The sequence below is a fragment of the Panicum virgatum genome, chromosome 3K (assembly GCF_016808335.1).
Source record: "Panicum virgatum strain AP13 chromosome 3K, P.virgatum_v5, whole genome shotgun sequence".
NCBI classification, from domain to species: domain Eukaryota; kingdom Viridiplantae; phylum Streptophyta; class Magnoliopsida; order Poales; family Poaceae; genus Panicum; species Panicum virgatum.
Genome location: NC_053138.1, coordinates 26869828 through 26893059, shown reverse-complemented (window position 1 = coordinate 26893059; position 23232 = coordinate 26869828). Strand labels below are relative to the sequence as shown.

The following is a 23232-nucleotide window of genomic DNA, read 5'->3' as shown; positions in this document are numbered from 1 at the left end:
GGAAACTGGGAGAAGAAACTTAAGGGAGTGTCGAACTTGGCTCTCGTCATTGCTTACGCCGCCGGCCAAGGCGACGTGTCATCGTCGTTCGTCTGGCGTGCCAAACCAGACAGAGTCCGTCAACTTCGAGCCGGACAGGTGGCCCCGACCGCGATCCGACGGGGATTCTTCGAAGGAGGAGCCGCGGGAACGTACGCACTGTACACGCATCCCGCACGCATGGATGTCAACCCGGGAGACCCAACCCAGCCATCGGCGGCGGGTCAAGATCGGCTCACCGCCCCTGATCCTCCGACTCAGACCCAGCAGAAGGCGCCTGCTGCCTGCTGGGGCGGAGCAGATTTGAGCGGAGCCCCGAGCCCTCCAGCAACTCCCAACCCCCGCATAGACTTCCCCAACCCCCGTATAGACTTCATTCAGTACTCCATACATGTGTCGAAATATTTGATTTGACGATTTTTTATGTTTACGAATTTATGGAGTGGGGCATTTATTAGGCTTCCTCCAACGGAGCACCGTAAAGCGCCCCCCACCCTACATAGGGGGGCTTTGAGGGGAGCGAGCGGTCCAACGGCTCCCCCCACAGCTCCCCCTATATACGGGGGGAGTTGAAACTCCCTCCATATATAGAGTGAGTTTCAACTCCCCCTATATTTCTAATCACACCGTTTCTTCATGATATTAATCTCGTTTGAGCCCCGTAACATGATGATAATGCGTATTATGACAGTACACATATTGTATGGTTTTTTAAATTCAAAAACGATAAATAAATAGTTAGTTAATGAGTGATAGTATATAGAGGGAATAGATATGTGGGGAATTGTTGGAGAGAAGGAGTTATAGGGGGATGAATCTTTTGGAGGGAGGTAGTAAAATATAGTAAATAGTATGTTTGGGGGGAGTTGGACGGGGAATGGTTGGAGATAGCCTTAGCCACTCGTTGACTCGCTCAAAACAGCCAGGCGTTGCAGGCTGCTGCTTGCACGACACGACCCGGTCCATCGCGTCGCGTGGGCATTTCTGGCCCAACCACGGTGGTCGCAACAAACGCCGGCCATCGGCTCTCACTGTAGGAACTAACTCGATCGACGACTTTAAAAATGGAGGCTGCATTCATTTCCTTATATGGTCGAAGTGTTCCCGAGCGTCCGCGGCCGGAGGGAGGCTGCCGGTGCCATGGCATGCAGCGCTTGCTCGGACTGTCGTGTCGATGCCGCCGCCGGCGGAGGAAATTTCATGGCTGCGATCGGGGCCGGCCATTCTCTTTTAAATTTTTTATCTCAAAACTGTATAAAATAGAACTGATTCTTGTAGAGTCCGGCTCTTAGAGGTTGATTTTGACGGCCAATTACCACCACTAATCACAGAACTTATCATGGCATACAGTATGCTAGCTAGTACTGTAGCTACTTCTGTTTACTACTGTTATTATTGATACAGGATGCATGGAACGTTGACATGGCCCCCCCGACATGCATGGTCCTCGCGAGAGCAACAGCTAACCGCGGGCGGCCATGTGTAGGAGTAATAACTCCGATCCACTGCACGCAAGTGGCCGGGTGAAAACGAGAGGCCATGGATCGCCGTCCGACGTGTCAGTTTGTCATCGTCGTCCTTGCTTTAGCGACACGTCGCATAGCGCAGCAACCGGGGCGACGCGATGTGACTGGCATCGTGCCGAAAATCTCGGGCTGTCACGCCTAAAAGGGAAGTGGTTGTTGGCGGATTACGAGGAACAGAGAGAAAGAGAGAGGGCACTGACGTGTCTCGGCCGGAACGGGAAGGCTCATCGCCTTCTTTTCGGCGTTTCGGTGTCAGCACGCCAGGCAGGGAGTGCGCGAGGCAGAGGCTGAGCAAATGATGATGGTTGTTGATCAGGTAGGGCATTCGGTCTATTCGATTATTTCGGTTCGGTCTATTCGGGTTTTGCGAATTTCGGGTTTCAAAAAATGAGAACCGAAATTTTAAAGACAAAATTAGGAACCGAACCCGAATAGACCGAATATTTCGGTTCGGTCTATTCGGTCCACCGAATTAACCGAATAATAAACACACTCTCATCTTCCATCAAAATATATGCAATGAATAGTTAAATAGAAGTACGAGTAATAGTGATAAGTAACTATGAAAAAATAGCATAATGAAATAGACATACAAATATTAAGATGAGATAACAACTATTATCTAATAAGTTCAAAAATCACATAAGATATCATGGCATACCAAGAGTTTGAATGAATTTCGGGTTATTCGGTCTATTCGGGTTTTGGAGGCTAGGAACCGAACCCTAACCCATACCCCGAATTAAACCATAAGTGTGGACCGAACCCGAACCCGAGAACCCGAATAGACCGACATTTCGGTCTATTCGGTTCGGTTCGGTTCGATTTGGTTTTTTCGGGTTTTAAATGCCCACCCCTAGTTGTTGATGGGAGCTGCCCAGTAGTTGGATGAGTGTGATCGCGTACTATCATGCATTCATGGGTCATGTTCGTTGTTTGCCCGTACGCAATGACTTCGATGTGAAAGTAAGGTCGTCTCCGGTGAGTGTAGGATCGGAGTAGTAGACTACGGTCATGTGAGACGGTACAAGTACAGCTCGTGCTCATCTCCAGGTAAATTGCATTGCTACCATTCGTAAACTTGTACATGCCCTTTTTTTCATTATTGCTGCGGCCGGCTATAGATGTGGCTTCTTTTTGTTTTTGTTTTACACGTAGGTATCACTAATTCAGTATATATGTATTTCTTCTCTGTTCTCATTCGTCAGGCGCAAATCCAATTCCGCAAGCGTCCGTTGGCAAGATTTGCAGCGATCGATTCGATTGCGTGCAATCATTTCGTTCTGCCCTTTCACGTGCGTGGCCCTACAGCTGTTTTTCTTTCCGTTCCGTTTTTCTTTGTCCCTTTCATTGCGCGGTACCTAGTATTCTTTTTTTTCAATCTTTTTTATTTACCTTCTTTTACGCTGTGTTTCCAAGATGTTCTTTAACAACAAATTATGGTAAAAAGTTATATCAGGCAATTATATTTCTTATACACGCATACCAAACTTATGCATTAAAGTTGTGTGAGAAATTTTTCTGATAACATTTACACGTAAGTTAGGTTAAAAATTTGGGTAAAAGTTATGGGTAGAGGTTATGAGTAAAGGTAGGCTGGAAAAATTATGAGTAAAAGTTGTAGGTGTCATCAAAGTTATGTTAAAAAGTTATTCTATAAAAAGTTGATTGGAAAAAGTTAAGAGTAAAAGTTATGCATATCTTAGAAGGTGTGCTGAGAAATTATCATCTAAGAAGTTATGCTGAAAAAATGTTACCTCATAGTTATTTGAAATAAGCTATGCACACACGTCTGAAAATCGAGCATTTGTATTCTGAAATAAGCTATGCACGTACAAATACTTTGAACGGATCGCTAGTTTCCGTCCAGACCACGGAGTGCGACTGTCCAAATTACCCGCGCGCACGGTGGAAGCACGCCTTGATTACCAGGAAAAGGGAAAGGAAAAGCTGTCCGAAAATCGCTCGCTACCACCAGTCGGGGCGAGCGCTCGCGAATTAGCTGCATCCTCTCTTGGTCAGGCTGCTTCTTCATCCTTCGAGATGAGCGTGCGCAAGCTGCTGCTGGTGTTTTTCAGGCTTTGTGCTCCAGCGACGACGACGAGTCGCAACTTGCAAGTCTTCCAAATTATTGGGCGCCCGGGCGGCCCATACCGTGGTTTTCTCATCACGTGGAGAGCTGCCGAGCAAGCAGTCCACGTCAGCTACTTTTATTGGCCTGCGTGCACGCGTTTACTTCATTTTGTACCAAAATACCAACCCAAGCCCGAACTGTCCGGAACTGTGTACGTCAGTTCCGTGGCTTGGTGGCAACAAACTATACGTCCACGAGTTGACTTGCTGGTACAAATATGTACCGACGCACCCGGGTTACTTCCACGCATTGAAAAGAGTCACAATAATTCTAGCCTACGAGTGTTTTTGGCCACGATAAAAGATGTATAGTATAGCCCTAGATGCTAAAATATTAGCTGCCAAAATGTAGGTATACCATTTTCTTTACCAAAATCTTGGCAAATTTAGAATAACACTTTAGCTAGGTGGGCTGCTTTTTTAGCCCATATTTTAGCATGTCAACATTCTGGAAGCGAACCAATCAGGCTCTATATTAGGGTGTGTTTGGTCCTCGTATTATTTGGCCCATGTATAAAATGAAGTTGGATGGTGCTCATTTTGTCTGATTAGTAATTTATTTAGGATGAACAAAGAGTAATGAAATTGGTTGAACCACACCATTCACAATCATCCATACATGAAGATGATCCCATATGATGGCTGGGGAGATGCTCGCTCCTTGCGACCACTCTGCGGGCGACGAAGGCGATATGGCCGTCCCTCACGGCTCGTCCGCCGCCGCCGCCCTCCCACCCCCTCCCGCCTACGCCAGCGCTGCCGCCAGCCACCCACCCCCACCACCTCCCCCTCGCCGCGCCAGCCCCGCGCCTGGCCGCGAGCTTGGTCTAGTCTTGAAACCCCAGCACCGCGTCGGAGCGCCGCTTGAGGTTGGAGCCACGGGCCACCCGGGGAGCACTCTCCAAGATCGCCTCCTCCGCGACTTCCATGCAACTGTCGTCCCAAGTGCCATTGTTCCCATGCTCGCCTCGCCCCCTACTTCTCTCTGGGCCACCCCTGGGTTGAGAGACAGCCATTACAACCTAGCTTTCATCACGAACATGCTTAACTTTTTGCTCACGGTTAGGCCGGGTCGCCTGCGTGTGTTTCGTCTGCGTCCTAGAGTGTTTCGGTTCACTGTCTCGTGTCAGAACATTGCTAACGTTCTTGCTATTCGGGGTTCGCTGCGTCTTGGTTCTTCCATTCTTTACCTTCACGCCACCATGGCCAGCGCTGTTCGTGCTGCCCACCTGGTGGGCGACGATGATGCAACTCCCCCCTGCAAGAGCGTTTTCAAATCCCCACCAAACGCGTGACAGGGCAGTTACTGCGACGCGTCCAGGCAGCGGCGACTTTCTGCGGCCCATGGCTCAAGCCCCTGCTTGCTAGGCCTCCTCCGTGGTGCATTCAACTGCGGAGATCTCTGTAGATTCACCCGGCTCTCCACCTTGTCCACCCTGTGCACCGGTCTTGTCCTCCCAGCAAGAAACATGCCCGAGCCATACCGACAAGACCGCGACTGGGCTGGCCAGCTGTGGAAGTAACTCCCCCACACTCAATGTGCCGCACCAACCAGCTGCCCCCTACAAGCTCGCCTTCCTCTCCCTAGCAAACCCCCCCCCCCCAAAACCCTAGCCAAACGCCCATCGCCCATCACTTCCACCACTGCCTGCTTCCGTTGCCTTGCGCGCGACCACCAAGTGAGCCCCTGCCGGGATCCCGTCCGCTGCCACAACTGCCGCGGAAGCGGCCACCGTGCCCATGATTGCAAGATGCCGATCGCCCGCATCCTGACGCCGATGCCATGCCGCCGCCATGCCGCCCCAACCATCCCCAACCCCGGCCAGCGCGCCCCCGTGCACGCGGTGCCCTTCTCGCCTCGCCCTTCCACCTCCCCACCGCCAGCCACAGCCCCACCGCCACCCACACCCGCCCACCCCGGCTTTGGCACCGCGGCCTTCGCTCCCCTCGGGATGATCGCTTCCCCCAGCACGGTGGAGCCAGACTTCGAGCTCCCACGGGGGCTCCCAGCCGCGGTCGACACCCTGCGGCGCGGCGCCTCCTTCCCTCGGAAGGCGGCGCCGGTTGGCCCGGCTTCTCCTGCTCCCGCTGCCAACGGCACGCTGCCAACCAGTGGGGCCGTTGTCTACCCTAGGTCTGTTGATCTGCATGTGGTCTCCGGCCGTGGGAAGGACTGCTAGAGCCAGTGTACTACACATCCTCTGCGCCTTCTTCCCCCGGGAGACGCTCCCCGCCATCGGCTACGTCGCCGGCTCACTCAGCCGGCGACCCACCTGCGTCCCCTGGCGCTGTTGGAGCTCACTCGTTGGGGTCCGACTCGGCCTATGATAGTAAGGAGATGGTCGAGAGCGGCGATATCGACACTGACCCGGAGGATCCTGCCTACTGGGATAGGTGCACCCACTCGCTGGAGGTGTAGCTCCCCCAGGGGAACGAGGATGTGGTCGCCCGCCTCACCTTCGTGTATGTCACGCCTGCCGATGCCGGGGCCAGCGCTGCCCTTTTCCTCCGGGCTGCCCTGGCATCTGTGGCCCCCATGACGGTTGAGTTGCTGCCGTCCTCGTGCGACATCATGCTGTTGCGCTTCGCGACGGCGGCGGACAGAGGGATGGTTCGCGAGCTCAGCCCTATCACTCACGATGGGGCGACCTTGGAGCTTGAGTGCCCTCAGGAGACCTCCAACCGGTTCTTCATGGAGCCGGAGTGGCTTGCCTACCTGGCTGTGGTGGACTACCCGCCTGAGCATTGGGAGATGGACCACATCGCTCGCTCCATGAGCGGCTTTGGCAAGATCGTCGAGATTGATCCGGCCTACCTCTCTGGGTATGACTTCTCGCTGCTGCGCTTGGTCATTGCTGTTCATAGCCGCTTGGATATCCCCACTGAGCTTTATGTTGATGTTGTTCGCGGCAACCTGGGTGGCAGCGTTGCTCGGATCCTCCCCATCTGCTTTTGGCCCCGCCACCTGCAACTTGACCAGGCCGGGGAGCACATCCCGTTCTTTGGCCCACCTCCACCAAATCCCTTCAACCCGCCCAACCCACCTGCTGCACCTATGTTCCTGGGCCCAGCTGCGGCGCTGCAAATGCTAAACCCACCGCTTCCACCCACTGCTGATGCGCTGTTGACGGTCACTAACGACCCATTTTGACCGTCAACTATCGTGCAAAAGTCGAGCATCGGAAGAAATAAATGTTAGCATAGGATGATTATTTGACGAATTCCACATATGCTGGTCTGAGAATGTGTGCAGGTGAATTTGGGCTAAAAAGACAGAAAACTAGCAACAATGATCCAAGGTACAAATGCCCAATCACTCATGGGGGAGCCCAAAGGCCAAAAGAGCCCACTTGGCAGTTGCACATGAGAGGGAGACGCAGCCCATGAGCAGTGACACGTCAGCGATTCGAGGCAATCTCTTCTCGACCAATCAGACATAAGCGCGAGGATCCATGGACCCACATGCAGCAGCCAAACCGACTTAACAAAACCAATACCACGTGTTAAAGACCAAGGACTCCACGTGTCAACCCCTGGATGAAAGCTGGATGCGGTTGGCAGCTGGGCCAGGTCGGCCGACCCCCTAGGTCGGCCAACGGCCCAGTGGGCCCCACTGCCTCAAGCTTCGATGCGGCGCTTCCTCATTGGTGGGGAACGTCGGTTCGGGGAGTATTAGCTGCAACACGGCGACGCAAGACCCCTGGCTCCCTCCTATATATATGAGGGGAGGGGGTAAGAAATGGAACACACACACCACACCCAACTCAACTCGCCTTCTCTCTTAGAGCTTGAGGCCTTCATCCTAGATGCTTAGGTAGACTAGGAGGTGTAGAAGAAGAGGAGGAGAGTGTGGAGGAGTCGGGGAAGTGCCGAGTCTGTCAGCACTCTTCTCCACTTGTACCTCGATGGATGCTTATTCGGTTGTAAGTGTTCGAGACTTTCTTTGCTTGTTTAGAATTAGAGTTTAGATCGCAAGTTTTCATCTCTGCCTTATATTAGTTGATGTGGATGCTAGCGAGTAGCATTTGATCTTAGCTTAAGACCCTGGATAGAAAATGGTAGTCTTGGCCAGAGCTAAGGTTAGTAGGGAAAGGCGTAGACATAGTATCTAGGCTGGACTATACCACTCATTTGTCCAATAGTCCCACAGTTTGTAGAGGTAGCCAGCAGGTGGTGACAGCCTTGTTCGAGCCCTAGTAATCCTCCACGTTCGGATATTGGATAAAGCACTATTACTGGAGCTATCGGCTTGTATAAGCCAGTATAATCCGGTAACTCGAAGTATAACGGCGACATGATCTCTTCTTCTAAGCACAGATTCTAGATATAGAAAGTTCTCTCTTTTGTCTTCTCCACAACGGTGTGTGTCCTTGGATGAGCCTGAACCCATAGATAGTGTACTCACATTCCTCAGTGGATACGATACCCTGAAATACTCTTGGGTGAAAGTTACAGCGATATCCGTGCGCTTGCGGATTTTATTTGTGACGTTGCAAAGTACCAACATGCGCCGGCCTTTGGCCCTGCGCAAGAAGCCCACCCGACGCCTGTCTCTCCCACCAGCCCATCCCACCTTGCCTCCCACGCTGCTAAGCTCCTTCAGCTTACCGCCATCCTTTCAGCTTGCAAACATGCTGTGCAATCGCCGGCCGCCTGCAGCTCTGCAAAGGAAGCACCGAATGCTCCACCCACCTCCCCTGCTGCCCCGTCCGCTCCTGGCAAGCGGTCAGTGCACCGCGGCTGTCGTCCAAGGGTCGGCCTGTTGCTCAATGCTCCCAAAGCCCAGCGTCAGAGTACTCGCCTTGCTGAGAAGGCTGCTGGGAAGTTTGTTGTCTCCACTGACAAGGCTATCCAGCTCAAGGTGCTTCAGAATGCTCTGGTCCCTTGCTCGGCTAAGCTGAAGCAAACTGTGGAGAAGAAAAATCTGCTCAATCGCTCTAAGCTCCCGATAGCTGCTGTTGATCTATGCAAGATGGTGGCTGCTGCTGGACTTGGCGACAAGCCAAAGGTGCCGAGCACCTCTGAATGATCAGCACCACCCCCACCACCCCCGACGGTGTGTGTTGCAGTCTGCCAGCTTCTGTCCGTCGGGTCTATGGTAGTTGTTCTGTTAGTTGTGTCCCTCGTTATCCTTTGTTGTTATCCCTGTGTAATCAGGTTGCAAGTTATCCTTTGTTGTTGTTGTTCTGGTGTAGTCCGGTCGGTCCTTGTGTTGTCCTTGGTTTCAGGTGTGTGCTTTGTTTCTTAGGTCTGATGTGTGTTCGTGTGTCCCTGTGTCGGTGGCTGTTGTTTCCTTATGAGTAACTCTTTTGAAAACTTATGTGTCGTGTCGTGGAATGTGCGCGGGTTAGGCGACCCGGACAAGTGTGCGATTGTTAAAGATGCTCTCGTTTCTGCTGCTCTGACACTAATCTGTCTCCAAGAAACAAAGCTTCGTCACATAGATCAGTTCTAAGCACATAGTTTCCTGCCCTCACATTTCGCGAACGCAATCCGATACGTCAGTGCTGCTGGCACCAGGGGGAATCCTCACGGCATGGAACACTAATGCCTTCTCTCTTGAGGGGTTCATCTCCAGACGCCACACCTTGACAACCATCCTCTCTTCCACTGCCTCTGAACACCACTTCACCTTAACTAATATCTATGCCCCATCCAACCACCGGGATTCTAGGCAGTTCCTGGAGGACTTGCTTGAACTACAACCGCTCATCTCGGGGCCGTGGATCTTGGTTGGGGATTTCAAGCTCATTCGGTGTGCCTCTGAGAAAAACACTGGCAACTTAAACCCTTCCCTCTGCAGCCTTTTCAATAGTCCCATTGAGCGCCTCGGAGTTGTGGAACTCCCGCTGCTTGATCGCCTGTACACTTGGAGCAACAAACGCACCCGTCCTGTCATGGCTCGCCTTGACCGTGCTTTTGTCAACTCGGCACAATGCACTGCCTACCCAAACACAACACTCACAACCCTTGTCCGCCCCACGTCCGACCACACGCCCCTGCTCCTCTCCATTGCTAGCACCGTTCCAAAAGCATCTCTTTTCCATTTCGAAAATGCATGGTTGCGCAACCCCGCCTTCCTCCCTGAAGTGCTCCCTGCTTGGCTCACGGCTCCACCTCATGCTGATGCTGCCGGCCGCCTTGCTGCGTGCCTCAAGACAATCCGTGTTGTGGTAAAGGTTTGGGCTCGGCGTATGAGGGCGCCCCCTACTATCATCCCCAACTGCAAATTCCTTATCATGTTATTCGACTTCTTGGAAGAATCTCGCCACTTGTCGATGCAGGAATCCGATGTGCGCGACCGGTGCCATGCTGCGCTCAGTCAGGTAGTAAAAGAGCGTGCTGCTTATTGGAAGCAGCGAGGGAAGCAAAAAGCTCTACAAGAAGGTGACTCTAACACTCAGTTTTTCCATGCCCATGCCACTCAATGCATGCGCACGAACAAGATCAAAGTGGTAGAGGTTGATGGCACTCAGGTCATGGCGCATGAAGGAAAAATTGCAGCACTCACCTCACACTACAAGAATCTGCTTGGCCAAGATGGAGCTAGCTCCTTCGGTTTTGACCTCCGCTCCCTATACATTGGCCGGCGCTCTGCCAGTTCGCAGCTGACTGCGGACTTCACTGAAGCCAAGGCCCTGCAGGCAATCCGCTCCATGAACAGCTGCAGTGCACCTGGCCCGGACGGGTTTGGCCCAAGTTTCTACAAGGCTGCCTGGGGGACAATCAAAGATGAAGTGATGCAGTTTCTGCAAGGGTTCTTTACTGGGTCTGCTGATCTCAAGAGAATAAACAGATCATACATGGTGCTGCTGCCTAAAAAGCATGGCGCTGTTTCAGTGGATGCTTTCAGGCCGATTTGCCTTCAGAATTGCAGTGTTAAGATAGGTGCCAAGCTCCTCACCACACGCTTGCAACGGGAGATCTCTGGGCTCATTAATTTGGATCAGACTGGCTTTCTGAAAGGGTGCACTATTGCGGAGAACTTCGTGTATGCTGCGGAGTTGCTGCAAGTCTGCCACAAGCTGAAGACCCCCACTTTGGTACTGAAGCTGGATTTTGCAAAGGCGTTCGATACGGTAAACTGGGGCTGTCTCATGGCTGTGTTGGAGACATGGGGATTCGACCCCCGGTGGTGCTCTTGGGTGCGCCGCCTACTGGATACCTCACACACAGCTGTCCTGGTGAATGGCTGCCCGGGTCCATGGTTCACATGCAAGAGAGGCCTCCGGCAGGGCGATCCAATGTCGCCCTACCTGTTCCTGCTAGTGGCAGATGTACTACAGGCGCTGATCAAGCATGACAATACTGTCCGCAATCCGCTAGACCACTCCACAACCTGCCCTGTGTTGCAATATGCGGATGACACCCTCATTCTCATGAAGGGGGACTTGGTCGATGTGGAACGGCTAAAAATTCTACTGGATCAGTTATCGGCAGCGACTGGGCTGCACATCAACTATCACAAGAGTACGGCTGTGCCAATGCACATGGATGAAATGGATATCCCCGCCTGCATCTCGGTCCTCGGGTGCAAGCGCGAAAGTTTCCCCCAAACTTACCTGGGATTGCCGCTCTCATGTGAGAAGCTGCGCCTGTCTGCTTTTGACCCATATATCTACAAAGCTGATCGTTACCTGGCTGGATGGCAAGCATCTCTTCTGAATCCCATGGGTAGGACTGTCCTCATCAACACTGTCCTAGGTGGGCAACTTTCGTATATCATGTGTGCCAAGCCTATCTCCCCGGGGGTGATCACCCAAATTGACAAGCGCCGCCGCAGTTTCCTCTGGACCGGTGATGGTGGTGCCAGTAGCTCGAGTTGTCTTGTAGCCTGGGAAAATGTCTGCCTCCCCTGTGAACAAGGCGGACTGGGGATCAAGGATCTTGCTGCGCAGAACACATGCCTGTTGCGGAAGCTCCTCCACAAGCTCTACGACAGTGAGATCACACCTTGGGCAAGATGGGTTCGGCGGAACGTCTGCCTTGCCAACCTTGAAGGCGGTGTTCAGGGAGCACACTGGGACACGCTGAAAACTCTGCTCCCCCTCTACCAAGCTATCACCACGGTCACTGTGGGGGACGGCCGTTCAACATCTTTCTGGCACGATGTGTGGTGCGGGGATGAAAGCTTCTCTGAAAAATTTGGGGCTCTGATGAGCCATTGCAAGGATAACAAGCTCTCGGTGCATGATGTGGTTACCAGAGGACTGCAAACTTCACTTGTCCCCCGCCTCACACCGCTGGCTGCTGCGGAACTTGACACCGTGGGCGGCATCATCTCTGGGCTCACACTATCAGCTGCCAATGACAAATGCCACTCGCCGTTCGCTGGTACAGATGGAACGCTGCAGACCTCGGCTCTGTATGCTCTGCTCAAGTCTATGCATGATCCAACTAGAGGGCTGGTACAGAACGGTATATGCATCGTTCGCTGGTACAGGAAGCATGGCTCTAGATCGCTAGCACAAACGACCGCGGCCACCGATACATTATTTCAGTGAGCCGCGCACGGGTCATGGCCGGCGGCCTGGCGCTACGGTCGGCAGGCCGCGGCACGCAGCGGGGGCACACGCTAAATCGACTGGGCAGCAGACCTCACGCGGATCTCGTGGCGCACGCGCACCCCCGCGTCCCGTGATTTTTTCTACCAAACCCGCGGACGTGGCGTCCCGGGGGCCGCAAAAGGAGCCCGGCCGGCGCCCTCCTCGTCTCTGCCGGACACGCGCGCGCCCGCACCACACCGGGCGGCAGGGGGAATTGATCGACCGCGGCGCCCCGTGCCCGGGCGCGCGGAGCCAATCTGGAGTCGCCTCCTGGGGAGGGGAGTGCCGAGCGCGGATCCCCTGGTGGGCGCACGATGGCACGATCTCCGGGCCTCCGGCTCCACGGTCTGCAACAAAAGCAAGCGAACAAAATGGCCCAGGTGGCCAGGCCAATCGCTGAAACAGACGGTGGAGCACTCAATGGGCTCGATTTCTCAACTGATGAGTTTGCTCTAACCCACTACACTATGCTGCACGATCGTGAACGTAGAGAGCCCCCCGCGCCGGTGCTATATATCGTTCGCGCGAGATCTGTTTGGATCTACCCAACTAAAACTTAACTATGTATAAAACTTTAAAGCCAAACTTTACCTAGCTAAAAGTACTCGTAACTACATTTTAGCAAGGGTGTTTGGATCCTTCAGCTAAATAGACCCAACTAAAATTTAGCTAGCTTTAGCTGTATTGAAAGGAAACATAACAGATGAAAATCAATCTCTCCACGCAAACCGTGCAAACTTTAATATGGACTACCAGATCAACATCCAAGAGGGTGCGCAGGGAGAGTATGAGAGAGATTTGCAAAAGTGTGATTAGAGGTGACGGTTAATTGTAAAATTGTCTAATTCCCCATGCCCTTTGGATATTAATCCGGTGGCCCAGATTGAATTTTGCACAGTTTGCACGAAGTGGTTATTTTGTACCTGATATGTTTCCGTGTTGAAATAACTAAATTTTAGCTGATCTTTTAGACGGACTATTTGGATCCATAGCAGCTAAATTTAGCAAGCTAAAATTTAGTTGGTAGATTCAAATAGACCCATAATCTCTTCCAACTATCGAAGGAAACTAGAAAACCAGGGCGCGGTGTTGCCGCGCCACCCTTGAACTAACCAGTGTTGATTTATACCAATGTTGATGTTTGTGCTGGGTTCACGAGCTTTACAATTTGATCTAGCTTAAATAATGGAATCCCATGCACATACATCGACACCGAAACAACCTGTAAGCTAGTATGAATATAAGCATGTTAGCTAGCTCTGGCAGCTCCAGATGCTGCAGCGAAAGCCAACATAGGGAGAATGATCAGGGCGGTGATCACCTTTTGATTTAGCCAAATTCAGTTGAGCCAAGAGCCTCTGCTTCTCTTAGGGGAGGATGGACACACGAAGGTATACATCCATAGCATTATTGACGATATGGCAAAGCTCCTTTGTATATTTGAAATCTATTTTCCTGTTTTTTCTTTGAAATAAATCTATTTTCCTGTTGCGTTTGCCCTATTGCGACCCTACCCCTTACTTTCTCGGAATGAGAGTAGCAAGCATAGTGATGAAGTAATACCCAGGCCGATAAAATTACTAATATATTTAATTCAGGGCATTATTTCATGAATAGAGCCACAGGCCAATCACAGCGGGAGCTGTTACTGAATAGAATATCTATGTGCAAATTACTAAAATGAAATCAAGAAACCTGTACATCACATTTATAATCTGCTGAGGCAACTGAAAATTTGGTTCACAGGATGCCATAAATAAGTCAATACTTGCAGGATGTATGAGTCCATTATAGTCGCATATTGTACCAAATAAATTAATTCACTTATATATATGGCAAGTATCAAGTTGAGGAAATGATAACTCAATTTATGATTTAAAAGGACTCACTAAAATTTTGAGCTTGGTAGACAAATGATATGCTAACACTCTATAGTCGGTGAACAACTGAACATTGAGGTGCGAAAAATCAGATAGTAAAGCAACCACGAATCATAGGCCGCGGGCAGGAAGAAAGTCGCGACACGGATGACCATAGGCTGACAGCGAATGGACAAGTTTATATGGCAAGCAAGGATTTGTGTGTGGTGTGCTGCGCATGGCACTGAATGAGGACGATAGCGAGGCCTCCTCAAGAACTCCAGCTAGGCCTGACGGTGGGCCGTGAAAATCCGAGGGCCTCGTGGGCCTTCAAACTCATGGGCCAAGATTTTAGGACTCGTTATGGGCTTTCCTGAATAAAAGGTAGGATTGGATTGGGCTGTGCTTCAAAAGGATCGGCGCAGGCCGGATTTTGGACTTGGCCCATTTCAGCCCGTGGATAGGAAGTAAGGGCTTGGCCCGTGGACAACAGGTAAGGATCACATCGAGTGTGTCGGGGCCTCCCTCGCCTTCTCGGGGAGTTCGGCGGCAGGCGGACGACGCCGGGTGCGGGGAGGCTGGCGGCGCCGGGTGCGGGGAGGCGGGGATTCGGCGATGCCGGCGAAGGTGCTCCACACCAACGAAGGCAGCCTCCTCCGGGGTCACCCGTCACCCGCTGGCCGTGCACGCCGCCACTCCCCACCTGCAGCTCATCTTCAAGATCCACCTCCACTGCCGCCGTCGCCCATCGCCAAGATCTGCAGCCACTACTCAGGCTCTTCAGGCTCCGGGGGCAGCAGGGCCTTTTCAGGCTCCTCAGGCTCTCTCTCCCTCCCGCATCCAAGTAATGGGCCCATCTTCTTTTGCTAGATCTGTTATTGCCTCGTAGCTTCAAACTTGCCTGCATCTGATTATAGGTTCCACGAGTTTGTTGAGCAGCTGGCGGAGCCCATGGTGGTGGTCTTGGTCAATTGGATCTCTTGGTTTTGGGTGGGTGGGGGGATTTGATTTGGTATTGTGGGTGCCTGCCGGCCGGTTTATATGGCCGGGAGCAAGAGGAAGGCGACGCGGTTGTGTAAGCGCGTGCTCCTTCCTTGTTGGTTGGTATATGGATGGCAACAACAGCCGCCGGCGAGGAGAGGGTTATGGTGGTGGGCATGGCTGTGGCCGTGGTGGAGGAGGTGATTGGATGCCTGCCAGATATCCAAACGCGCATGCTGCGCTGCCTGCTTGGTTTGACCGTTTGCTTGGCTGGGCTGGGCAGGTGCCATTGCCAAGCCATGGTCACCTTCATTTCATTACTATTATTATACATAGAATGGGCAAATGCAAATTCCACGCGTCTTTTACCGCATCCAAGCAGGCTGCATGTGGTTGATATTCTTTAATCTTTAATGGCTTCCACTAGAAATTATAGGTTCTTTCTGTTAATGAGGTTTGTTCATGCCATATCGTAATGTTTATTTGCTACTAGCATGCACAGCTCGTAATGTTCATGGCTTCACATTTGATTCGCTAGCTGCAGTAAGCATGAGATTCTTGGTGGTAATTAAGTCTTGCCAATTTGTAGAGTAAAAACTAACAATTTTAATATGCTAGACAATAGCTTAGTTTTTTTTCCATGATCAGAAAAGGCACACAAGCAGTATCATTAAAATGCTAGACAATAGTTTAGTTTTTTTCTATGATCAGGAAAGGCACACAAGCAGTATCGTTAATATGCTAGACAATAGCTTAGTTTTTTTCCATGATCAGGAAAGGCACACAAGCAGTATCATTAATATGTTATACAAACTGAGTTTTATGTGCTGCAGCCTTTAATTTCTGATGGCTTCTTGCAGTATCATTACTGGTTAGAAATGGAAGGGGTTTCAGCAAATCCAGAACTTGTTGGAGAGAGTCATGAGTCTATGTCAACTGATCAGTCAAGTCGGTCATCAAAAAAAAGAGCTAAAGTTTGGGAACACATAGAGTCAGAAGTAGTAGATGGAATAGAAAAGGCAATATGCAAATATTGTAGGACTCAGTTATCTTTGGTCGCTGGGAAAGGGACATCTCACCTAAATAGGCACATCGGATACCACTGCCCTCAGATTACACAAGATGATAGGGATAGGTTCTTAGCAACCTTGAAGTCGAAGCCTAGTGATGGAGACCAGGTCATCTTTGATCCTGTAGTTTTCCGAGGTCTAATAGCAAAGTACTTCATTAGTGCAGAGATTGCGTTTCGCAAAGCTGAAGATCCTGCTTGGAAAAAAATGATAAATTATTGCCAGCCATCATTCAGAGTAGTTGGTCGGCAAAGTGTTCGGGCAGATTGCCTTCTGTTGTATGAAGAGGAGAAGCTTATGTTGAGTGACCAGTTCTCAAAGTTGAAATCCCATATTAGTTTGACAGCTGATTTATGGTCCTCCAATCAGAACTTGGGCTACCTAGGTGTTACGGCACACTTTGTTGATGAGGAGTTTGAGTTGCAGAAAAAAATCATATCATTCAAACAGATTTCTTTCCCACATACATCATATGCGGTGCAGGATGGGATTACCTCATGCTTGGTAGAGTGGGACTTAGTTGGCCAGCTGTTTACTTTGACATTAGATAATGCTAGTGTGAATAACAGAGCAGTAAAGGACATGCGTGATGCTTTAGGTTCTGAGATGTTCTTCAGAGGTGAACACCTACATGTGAGATGTGCTGCCCATGTTCTGAATATTATGGTCCAGGCAGGTTTAAAGGTCATTCCTCATTCAGTTCTTAGAGTGAGGGATATCATCAAGGTTGTCACATCCACACCATCTCGGATGCAAACTTTCAACACAATTGTACAAACATTAGGCCTCAAAGTGAAGTCAGGACTGGTTCTGGATGTTCCACACCGATGGAACACAATTGTACGAAGCATTGAAGTACAAGGTGGCTCTAAACAGATATGCAACTGAACAACATCATGAAGCTCCAAGTGAACAACATCAAGTAGGCCGGTTTTGGTTACCTGTGAGCTACAAATTGCATCCACAGAAAAATACTGCACATATTTAGGTAACATAGCAATACAGCATTATCCAACCTTATCAGTTATCTGAAATGGTTTTATTCGGGTAAGATAAAACATTATCAGTTATCTGTGACTACTCATGTAGCCAAACTTTGAGCCTATTGGTTTGTACAACTTAATGGAGCAGCATGCATTAGTTGGCAGTGGAATATAACTTTGGTGCTTTGGCAGCTATCTATGCTTCATTGTGGCCTGTTTGTCTAATAAGATAACAGGTTGCAGGTTGAAAGTAATGTTATTCGTTGCCTCTTACCCAATCTCCTAGTGCAGCACACATACTAGTTTAGTTTTTTCACTTAATTAATGCAAGTTAAATATTTCAGCACACATACTAGTTTCCATTGGTAACATAAGGTACTGAAAAGCTAGCAGACTATAGCTAGTCTGAATTAGAATGGTAACAAGATCTGAACTCTGCATTTTAAACTCTGGACATTGTTAGCAGGCTACAAGTGTGCTAGCTATATCCATCATTGTCATCCATCAGCTAGATTATGGTTTCTCTCTGATGTATCACATTTTAAGCATTTTATATTATGCTAAATTGCTAAGTGCTGACTGCAGGTTACTTGGTCGTGTGAGGGAATTTGATCGGCATTGCAACATGGCTCTTGAGAATGTTAGGGAGATGTGGACTGAGGTATATCAATATATGGCATGTTATCTGAGCTGCTGTATCAGTTCCGTCTCTTGTGTTTATTTGTTCATTAACATCTGTTGCTCCTGTTACAGATACCAAAGACTGGTAAAGGCAAGAAGAAGGCTCTTCCGGTGAACAAAGACAGGTTCATAAGCAAGATGTTCCTCCGTGGGGATTCAGTCATCATTGTTCTCAGGGACCTGAAATGAGTTGGACAACTTTGCTTTGTTCGCTGTCTAGTCTGTATGCCAAACACTCCAAACATGGGTGTATAAGAGATGATTCTTGGTGGACTGTTTTAGTTGGATGCTGTGATGCACCTCTTGTGTTCAGTGGTACTTTTTATTTGGCTCGATCATCAGTATATCAAATTTAGAACTCTACTGTTCCATTTTTCGATTCCCTGTGTCAAATGGTAGCAGGGTTTGAGAATTGGCAGCTCACGGGCTACTTGGTCATCATGGGGTTTAATAATGGCAGCCTGCGGGCTGTGCTCCTTTAGTGAAAATAGATTGGCCCATGAGCATATATAGGATCAGGGCTGGGCTAGGATGATATTACTTAAAGGATGGGATTGGATAGAATAAAACTAATTATTTGAAGGGCTGGATAAGGATCGGGCCAACTATTTAATTAAATAGGGCTGGATTGGGGTTTGGGCAGGATCACGACCCATTCCCAGGGCTAACTCCAGCCGCTTACATCTCTACCGCATCAAAGCTTGATCTTTATGTGCAACAAATATTTCAGAAAGGGGCATCTCGAATCACAACAAGCAGACACCGGGAGCAAAGAATTAGAGATTAGGAACTGAGATAGTGAGATTGCAAAAATTACAAAGATTGATTTCAGATTGGAAATCGAGGGACATGTGTAACACCCGAGTGTTAAACTTGGGATTTAATTAGCTAATTAGTGACTTAAAACGTTCCGTTACAAATCGAGTCGGAAATGGATCCAAACTCAGTTTTCAAATTCTGGAGCCAGAGAAAACCGAAACTTCCGGATTGAGACTCGGAACTTCCGGAAAAATATCCGGATACTCCGGATATTAGACCGGAAACTCCGGATTTCCCCGGATACTCCGGGTATTCTTTCGGATACTCCGGACCTGAAGTGCTATATCACGTGTCCTGGGTATGGTGACTGTTCCCAAATGGTCTTACTCCGTTTTTCACTCCTCCTCACTCTCTCCACGAGCTCTTCCTCCCTCCTTAGCCCTAAACTCCAAATCCTTCCCTCCCAATCCATTTCCAAGGCCAAAGAAGCCCAAATCGACGTGGGGAATCATCTTCTCCAGGTAATCCACCTTGGGGTGATTTCATTCTCGAGTTTTTCTTGCAAGGGAAGTTTCCTCAAGGTACCCAAGCTAGGGCTAAGTGGATTGATCGTTTTAGGATGTGTTAAGGGATTTCCTATGGGTCAATCATCTTCTTATGAATCACTCTACTAGGGTCTAGAAGGGTTTCAAATTTTGTGGGTTGATTTTGCCAGAAATCAAAGTTTCAGTTTTGGGGGCGAAAGTTGTGCCGAACCCGGATACTCCGGGTATTATCCCGGATACTCCGGGATTGTCGTCTCGGAAACTCCGGGTTTAGGCCCGGAGACTCCGGATTTGGGAACTCGGAAACTCCGGGTATTAGTCCGGATATTCCGGGTTATGCAGAGTTATGGACGTTGGGTTTTTCGGTTAGTAGTAATTATGATAGGTTGGGGTTAATTCCAAAGTTTCAAATTATTTTTGCATGCATTCTCATATCATTGCATACGTGTAGCCGCTGCCACCGAGGGAGCCGTGTACGAGGTGGTTGCGGAGCCACAGGAGCCGCAGGGGCAAGCCCCGCAGGAGGAGGTTCGCGGGGAGTCGGCCCAAGGCCCAACTCACCCCAGTGTTGAGCAGCAGACGCAAGGCAAGCCCCGGTGCATGTCCTATTATTTTAAATTATGATTCACTATGTATATGTTTTATCTATTACTTGCGCATTACGTATTAGGAAATTGATTGGAACCCTAGTTGCATGATCCCCTAGGTTTCCTTGAGTTTACTAGTAAGTCTAGGTCGATAGCGGTGCTAGGCTAAATAAGTCCGGTAGAAGTCGGGTGGCTTCGTGTCACTCGCGAGACACAGGAAACTTTAGAAGCCGAGTAATTGCCGGTTACTCGCGAGATACATTATTATCTTTGTACATCAGTATTGTTGAAATGGTTTGAAATGGTTATGGAGATGTGAGGCCGGGCGGGGATGATGGTATTAGGTTTGGCAGCAGGACAGGGTTCCTGGGTGTCTTAGCCCCGTCCGTGTCGATTAAGGACCGGTCGTTGTGGCAGTGCTGATCGGGGATTGAATTGTACTAACCGCATGCCGGGAGTAGGAGGTAGTCGAAACCGGTAAGCCGAGTACTGCCTTGCTTCGAAAGTACAGGAACCCGCACCCAACTCCTGGGGCGAGTCGAGTAGTCGCGGAGAATTGGGATGCATATGTTTACTTTTGGTGGTCTCACGTTGAGCTCGGCTGACCATATGTTGTTGGGCTGGTTCCTGTAGTTCGAGGCGGGGAGGGGAATGGTTGGCATGTATAGTCCGACGGGGCAAATACGTGCCGTGTTGGTTAGGTCCACCTTGCAAGGTTAAATCGGATCGATTCGCCGTGTCTCGCGGATATGAGGGCCTTGATCTCTTTGTCACACCGTAGCGAATGAGTTAGGGTATTAGAGATATAAAAATGGATACAAATTTTGAATCTTATTTGGATGCTCCACATGTGTGTGTAGACAGGCAAACTTTAGTGAGAGTCTAGCTATATAAAATATGTGGCTAAAATGTTGAAAGTAAGGATATACCTCTAGATACTATTTCTGCAAAATAACCACCAGCCAAATGTCGTTCATGTCTAGGTAGGTGGGCTATGTTATACCCACTGGTCGGGTAAGCCTTGCTGAGTATTAGAATACTCAGGGTTTGTTGCCACATTTATTATTACAGGACACCCGGACGTCGATTTCTGCCCCTGTTGTGTCAAGTTCATCCGCCGGGATGCAGAGGCGTGGCAGGTCGAGGAGCGGGACCCTTAGGTTAGGGCGCTATCGAGTTGTACACTTGTGGGCTGAGTGTGCAGCTTTTTCTGTTTTGCGTAGACCGGTCCGACCGGTCTTGTTAGATCAGAACTGGTGAAAGCTAGAATAGTTGTAGTATCTTTTATATTTGAACTTCAGTCGTATCTATTGTAAAGTTAGGTTGTAAATTATTTATGTATTTGAACTCGATTTGTAAAACTAAATGTTTCGTGTCGTGATCACTCTTGTATTTTCAAGTAATGAGTCGTGCTTGTACCATCTGTGCCCACCTTCGTGTGGGACTACCGGTGTTGTTTCGATCGGACCGTGGGTTGAGAAAGGATCATCAAATTAAGCCGTTAAGCTAATGCGCCCGATGTGTTCAAATAACGGTCATTACGCTTAATTAGAGTTTTAATTTGGCGGTTCCGTCACAGCTGGTATCAGAGCCGAAACACATTGGGGGTGGTACGAGCATGACCAATTTGGAGATAAAAAAATGAAAAAAAATGAAATGAAATTTTGACTTACGATGAATGTAGTTTACTATTATGGGTGGGAGTATTCGTAGTAAGCCCTATGAAGCTATGTTAGAGGAGTAGTTAGATGTTTAGTCTTGGGGTGAGAGAATTAACGTAGGGCGATCATGCATCATGTCATTCTTTGCTTTAAAATTTTCTGCATCTTAAGTTTTGGGGGCGTGGTGCACGCGACGTGAAAATCCGGATATTCTGGATATAGTTCCGGATAATCCGGGTGGGGTATCCGGAGACTCCGGACATATGTCCGGATAGTCCGGATTGGGGTATCCGGATATTCTGGATATTGTTCCGGATATTCCGGATTTGGTTGCAAAAGATTCCTGCCTTTTTGATTTAATTTACGCTTCCTGCCTTCTTCCATGGTTGATTGTTTTATAATCGAAATTATGGGACTAATCCAACCATGGCTGGATGCAGAATGGGGGAACCCCCGAACCCTCTGGATTTGGCTCAGGCCATTGCGGCCATGTTGACTGGGCGCGACGAGCAGACGGCACTCCTTCGTCGGCTCCTGGAGCAAGGGGCAGCGCCACGGCCAGGACACCACCTACCACCTGTTCCTGGGTACCAAGAGTTCCTGGGGACCCAGCCGCCGCTTTTTCACAAAGCGGACGAGCCATTGGAAGCCGACAGCTAGCTTAAGACCATCGAGTCCGAATTCACGCTATACCCATACAATGATGGGGACAAAGCCGCCTTTGCAGCACAGCAGCTCCGAGGTCCCGCACGTATGTGGTGGGACAACCAGGTGGCTATGTTTCCTGCTGGCACTCAATTCACGTGGGCAGAGTTCAAGGAGGCCTTCAGGGCACATCATGTTCCGGCAGGGGTAATTAGAAGAAAATTGACTGAGTTCTTGGCCCTAAAGCAGGGCAACAACAGTGTGATGCAGTATGCCCAGGCGTTCAACACTCTATCCCAATATGCTGGTTATCATGTAGACACTGATGAGAAGAAATAGGCGTGCTTCAGGCAGGGGCTTAGCAGCAAGCTCCAGGATCGCCTGGCAATGTTCAAGTTTAACACGTTCAGTGAGCTGGTGAATGGGACTATCATTCAGGAGGACGCCCACTTGGCTCATAAGGCAGAGAAAAAGAGAAAAGCACCGGCAGCGGGATCTTCGAGCAGCGCCCCACAGCGGTTTCGCCTTGTCCAGTCTGGCCCACAGAGAGCCCCCTTTCAGCACCAGCCACAGCAGCAGTGGGGGTATCGACCACCCCAGTATACACAGCCTCAGGGGATGGTCAGGTCTCTTGTTCCTCAGCAGAGTGAGCAGAAGGTCTGGGTGCAGCAGCCGGGGGTACGCCCCAATTTGTTTCCGTGTTACAACTGTGGGCAGCCGGGACACTTTGCACGGAACTGCCCGATGCCACCAAAACAGGACCAGCAGTCCGGTCAGTAGAGCCAGAAGCAGCACGTGGCTCATTTCAAGCCGGGGCAAGTGCACTACACCACCCTTGAGGGTATTCCCGAGGGCGCTCCAGTGATGGCGGGTACGTTCTCAGTAAACAATCGACCCGTTACAGTATTATTTGATTCAGAGGCATCCCATACTTTTATTAGTAAAGAATGTGCGGTTAGATTAGGACTGAAGATAGAAAGCATGCCCAAACCGTATCAGATTTACTCACTTGGGGGAAAGTTAATCACTAATCAGTTTATCAAGCAAGTACCCCTGCAATTGGATGGAAAAAATTTTCCTACAGTTCTGATAATGTTACCAACACAAAAGATAGATATTATATTGGGCATGAATTGGATGGAAGGTCAGGGAGTTAATCTGGACACGACTTCACAATCTGTGCACATCAAATCTTCTAACCATGGTAGTATGACCTT

At 49.7% G+C, this 23232-nt stretch overlaps 1 protein-coding gene and 1 long non-coding RNA gene across 2 annotated transcripts; both read left to right on the top strand.

Annotated features, from left to right (window-relative positions):
- Positions 1 to 15502: 15502 nt before the first annotated feature.
- LOC120700783 (zinc finger BED domain-containing protein RICESLEEPER 2-like) lies at positions 15503 to 17042 on the top strand. The gene has a single exon (XM_039985008.1). The coding sequence runs from the start codon at positions 15963 to 15965 to the stop codon at positions 17040 to 17042; it is 1080 nt and encodes a 359-aa protein (XP_039840942.1). The 5' UTR covers positions 15503 to 15962.
- A 676-nt stretch (positions 17043 to 17718) lies between these two features.
- LOC120698722 lies at positions 17719 to 18181 on the top strand. Its single transcript, XR_005684994.1, has 2 exons — positions 17719 to 17798; positions 17891 to 18181. It is a non-coding gene; the product is annotated as an uncharacterized LOC120698722 (long non-coding RNA).
- Positions 18182 to 23232: the final 5051 nt, after the last annotated feature.

Coding starts and splice junctions, on each gene's coding strand:
- LOC120700783 (XM_039985008.1), top strand. CDS start 15,963: ATGGAAGGGGTTTCAGCAAATCCAGAACTTGTTGGAGAGAGTCATGAG.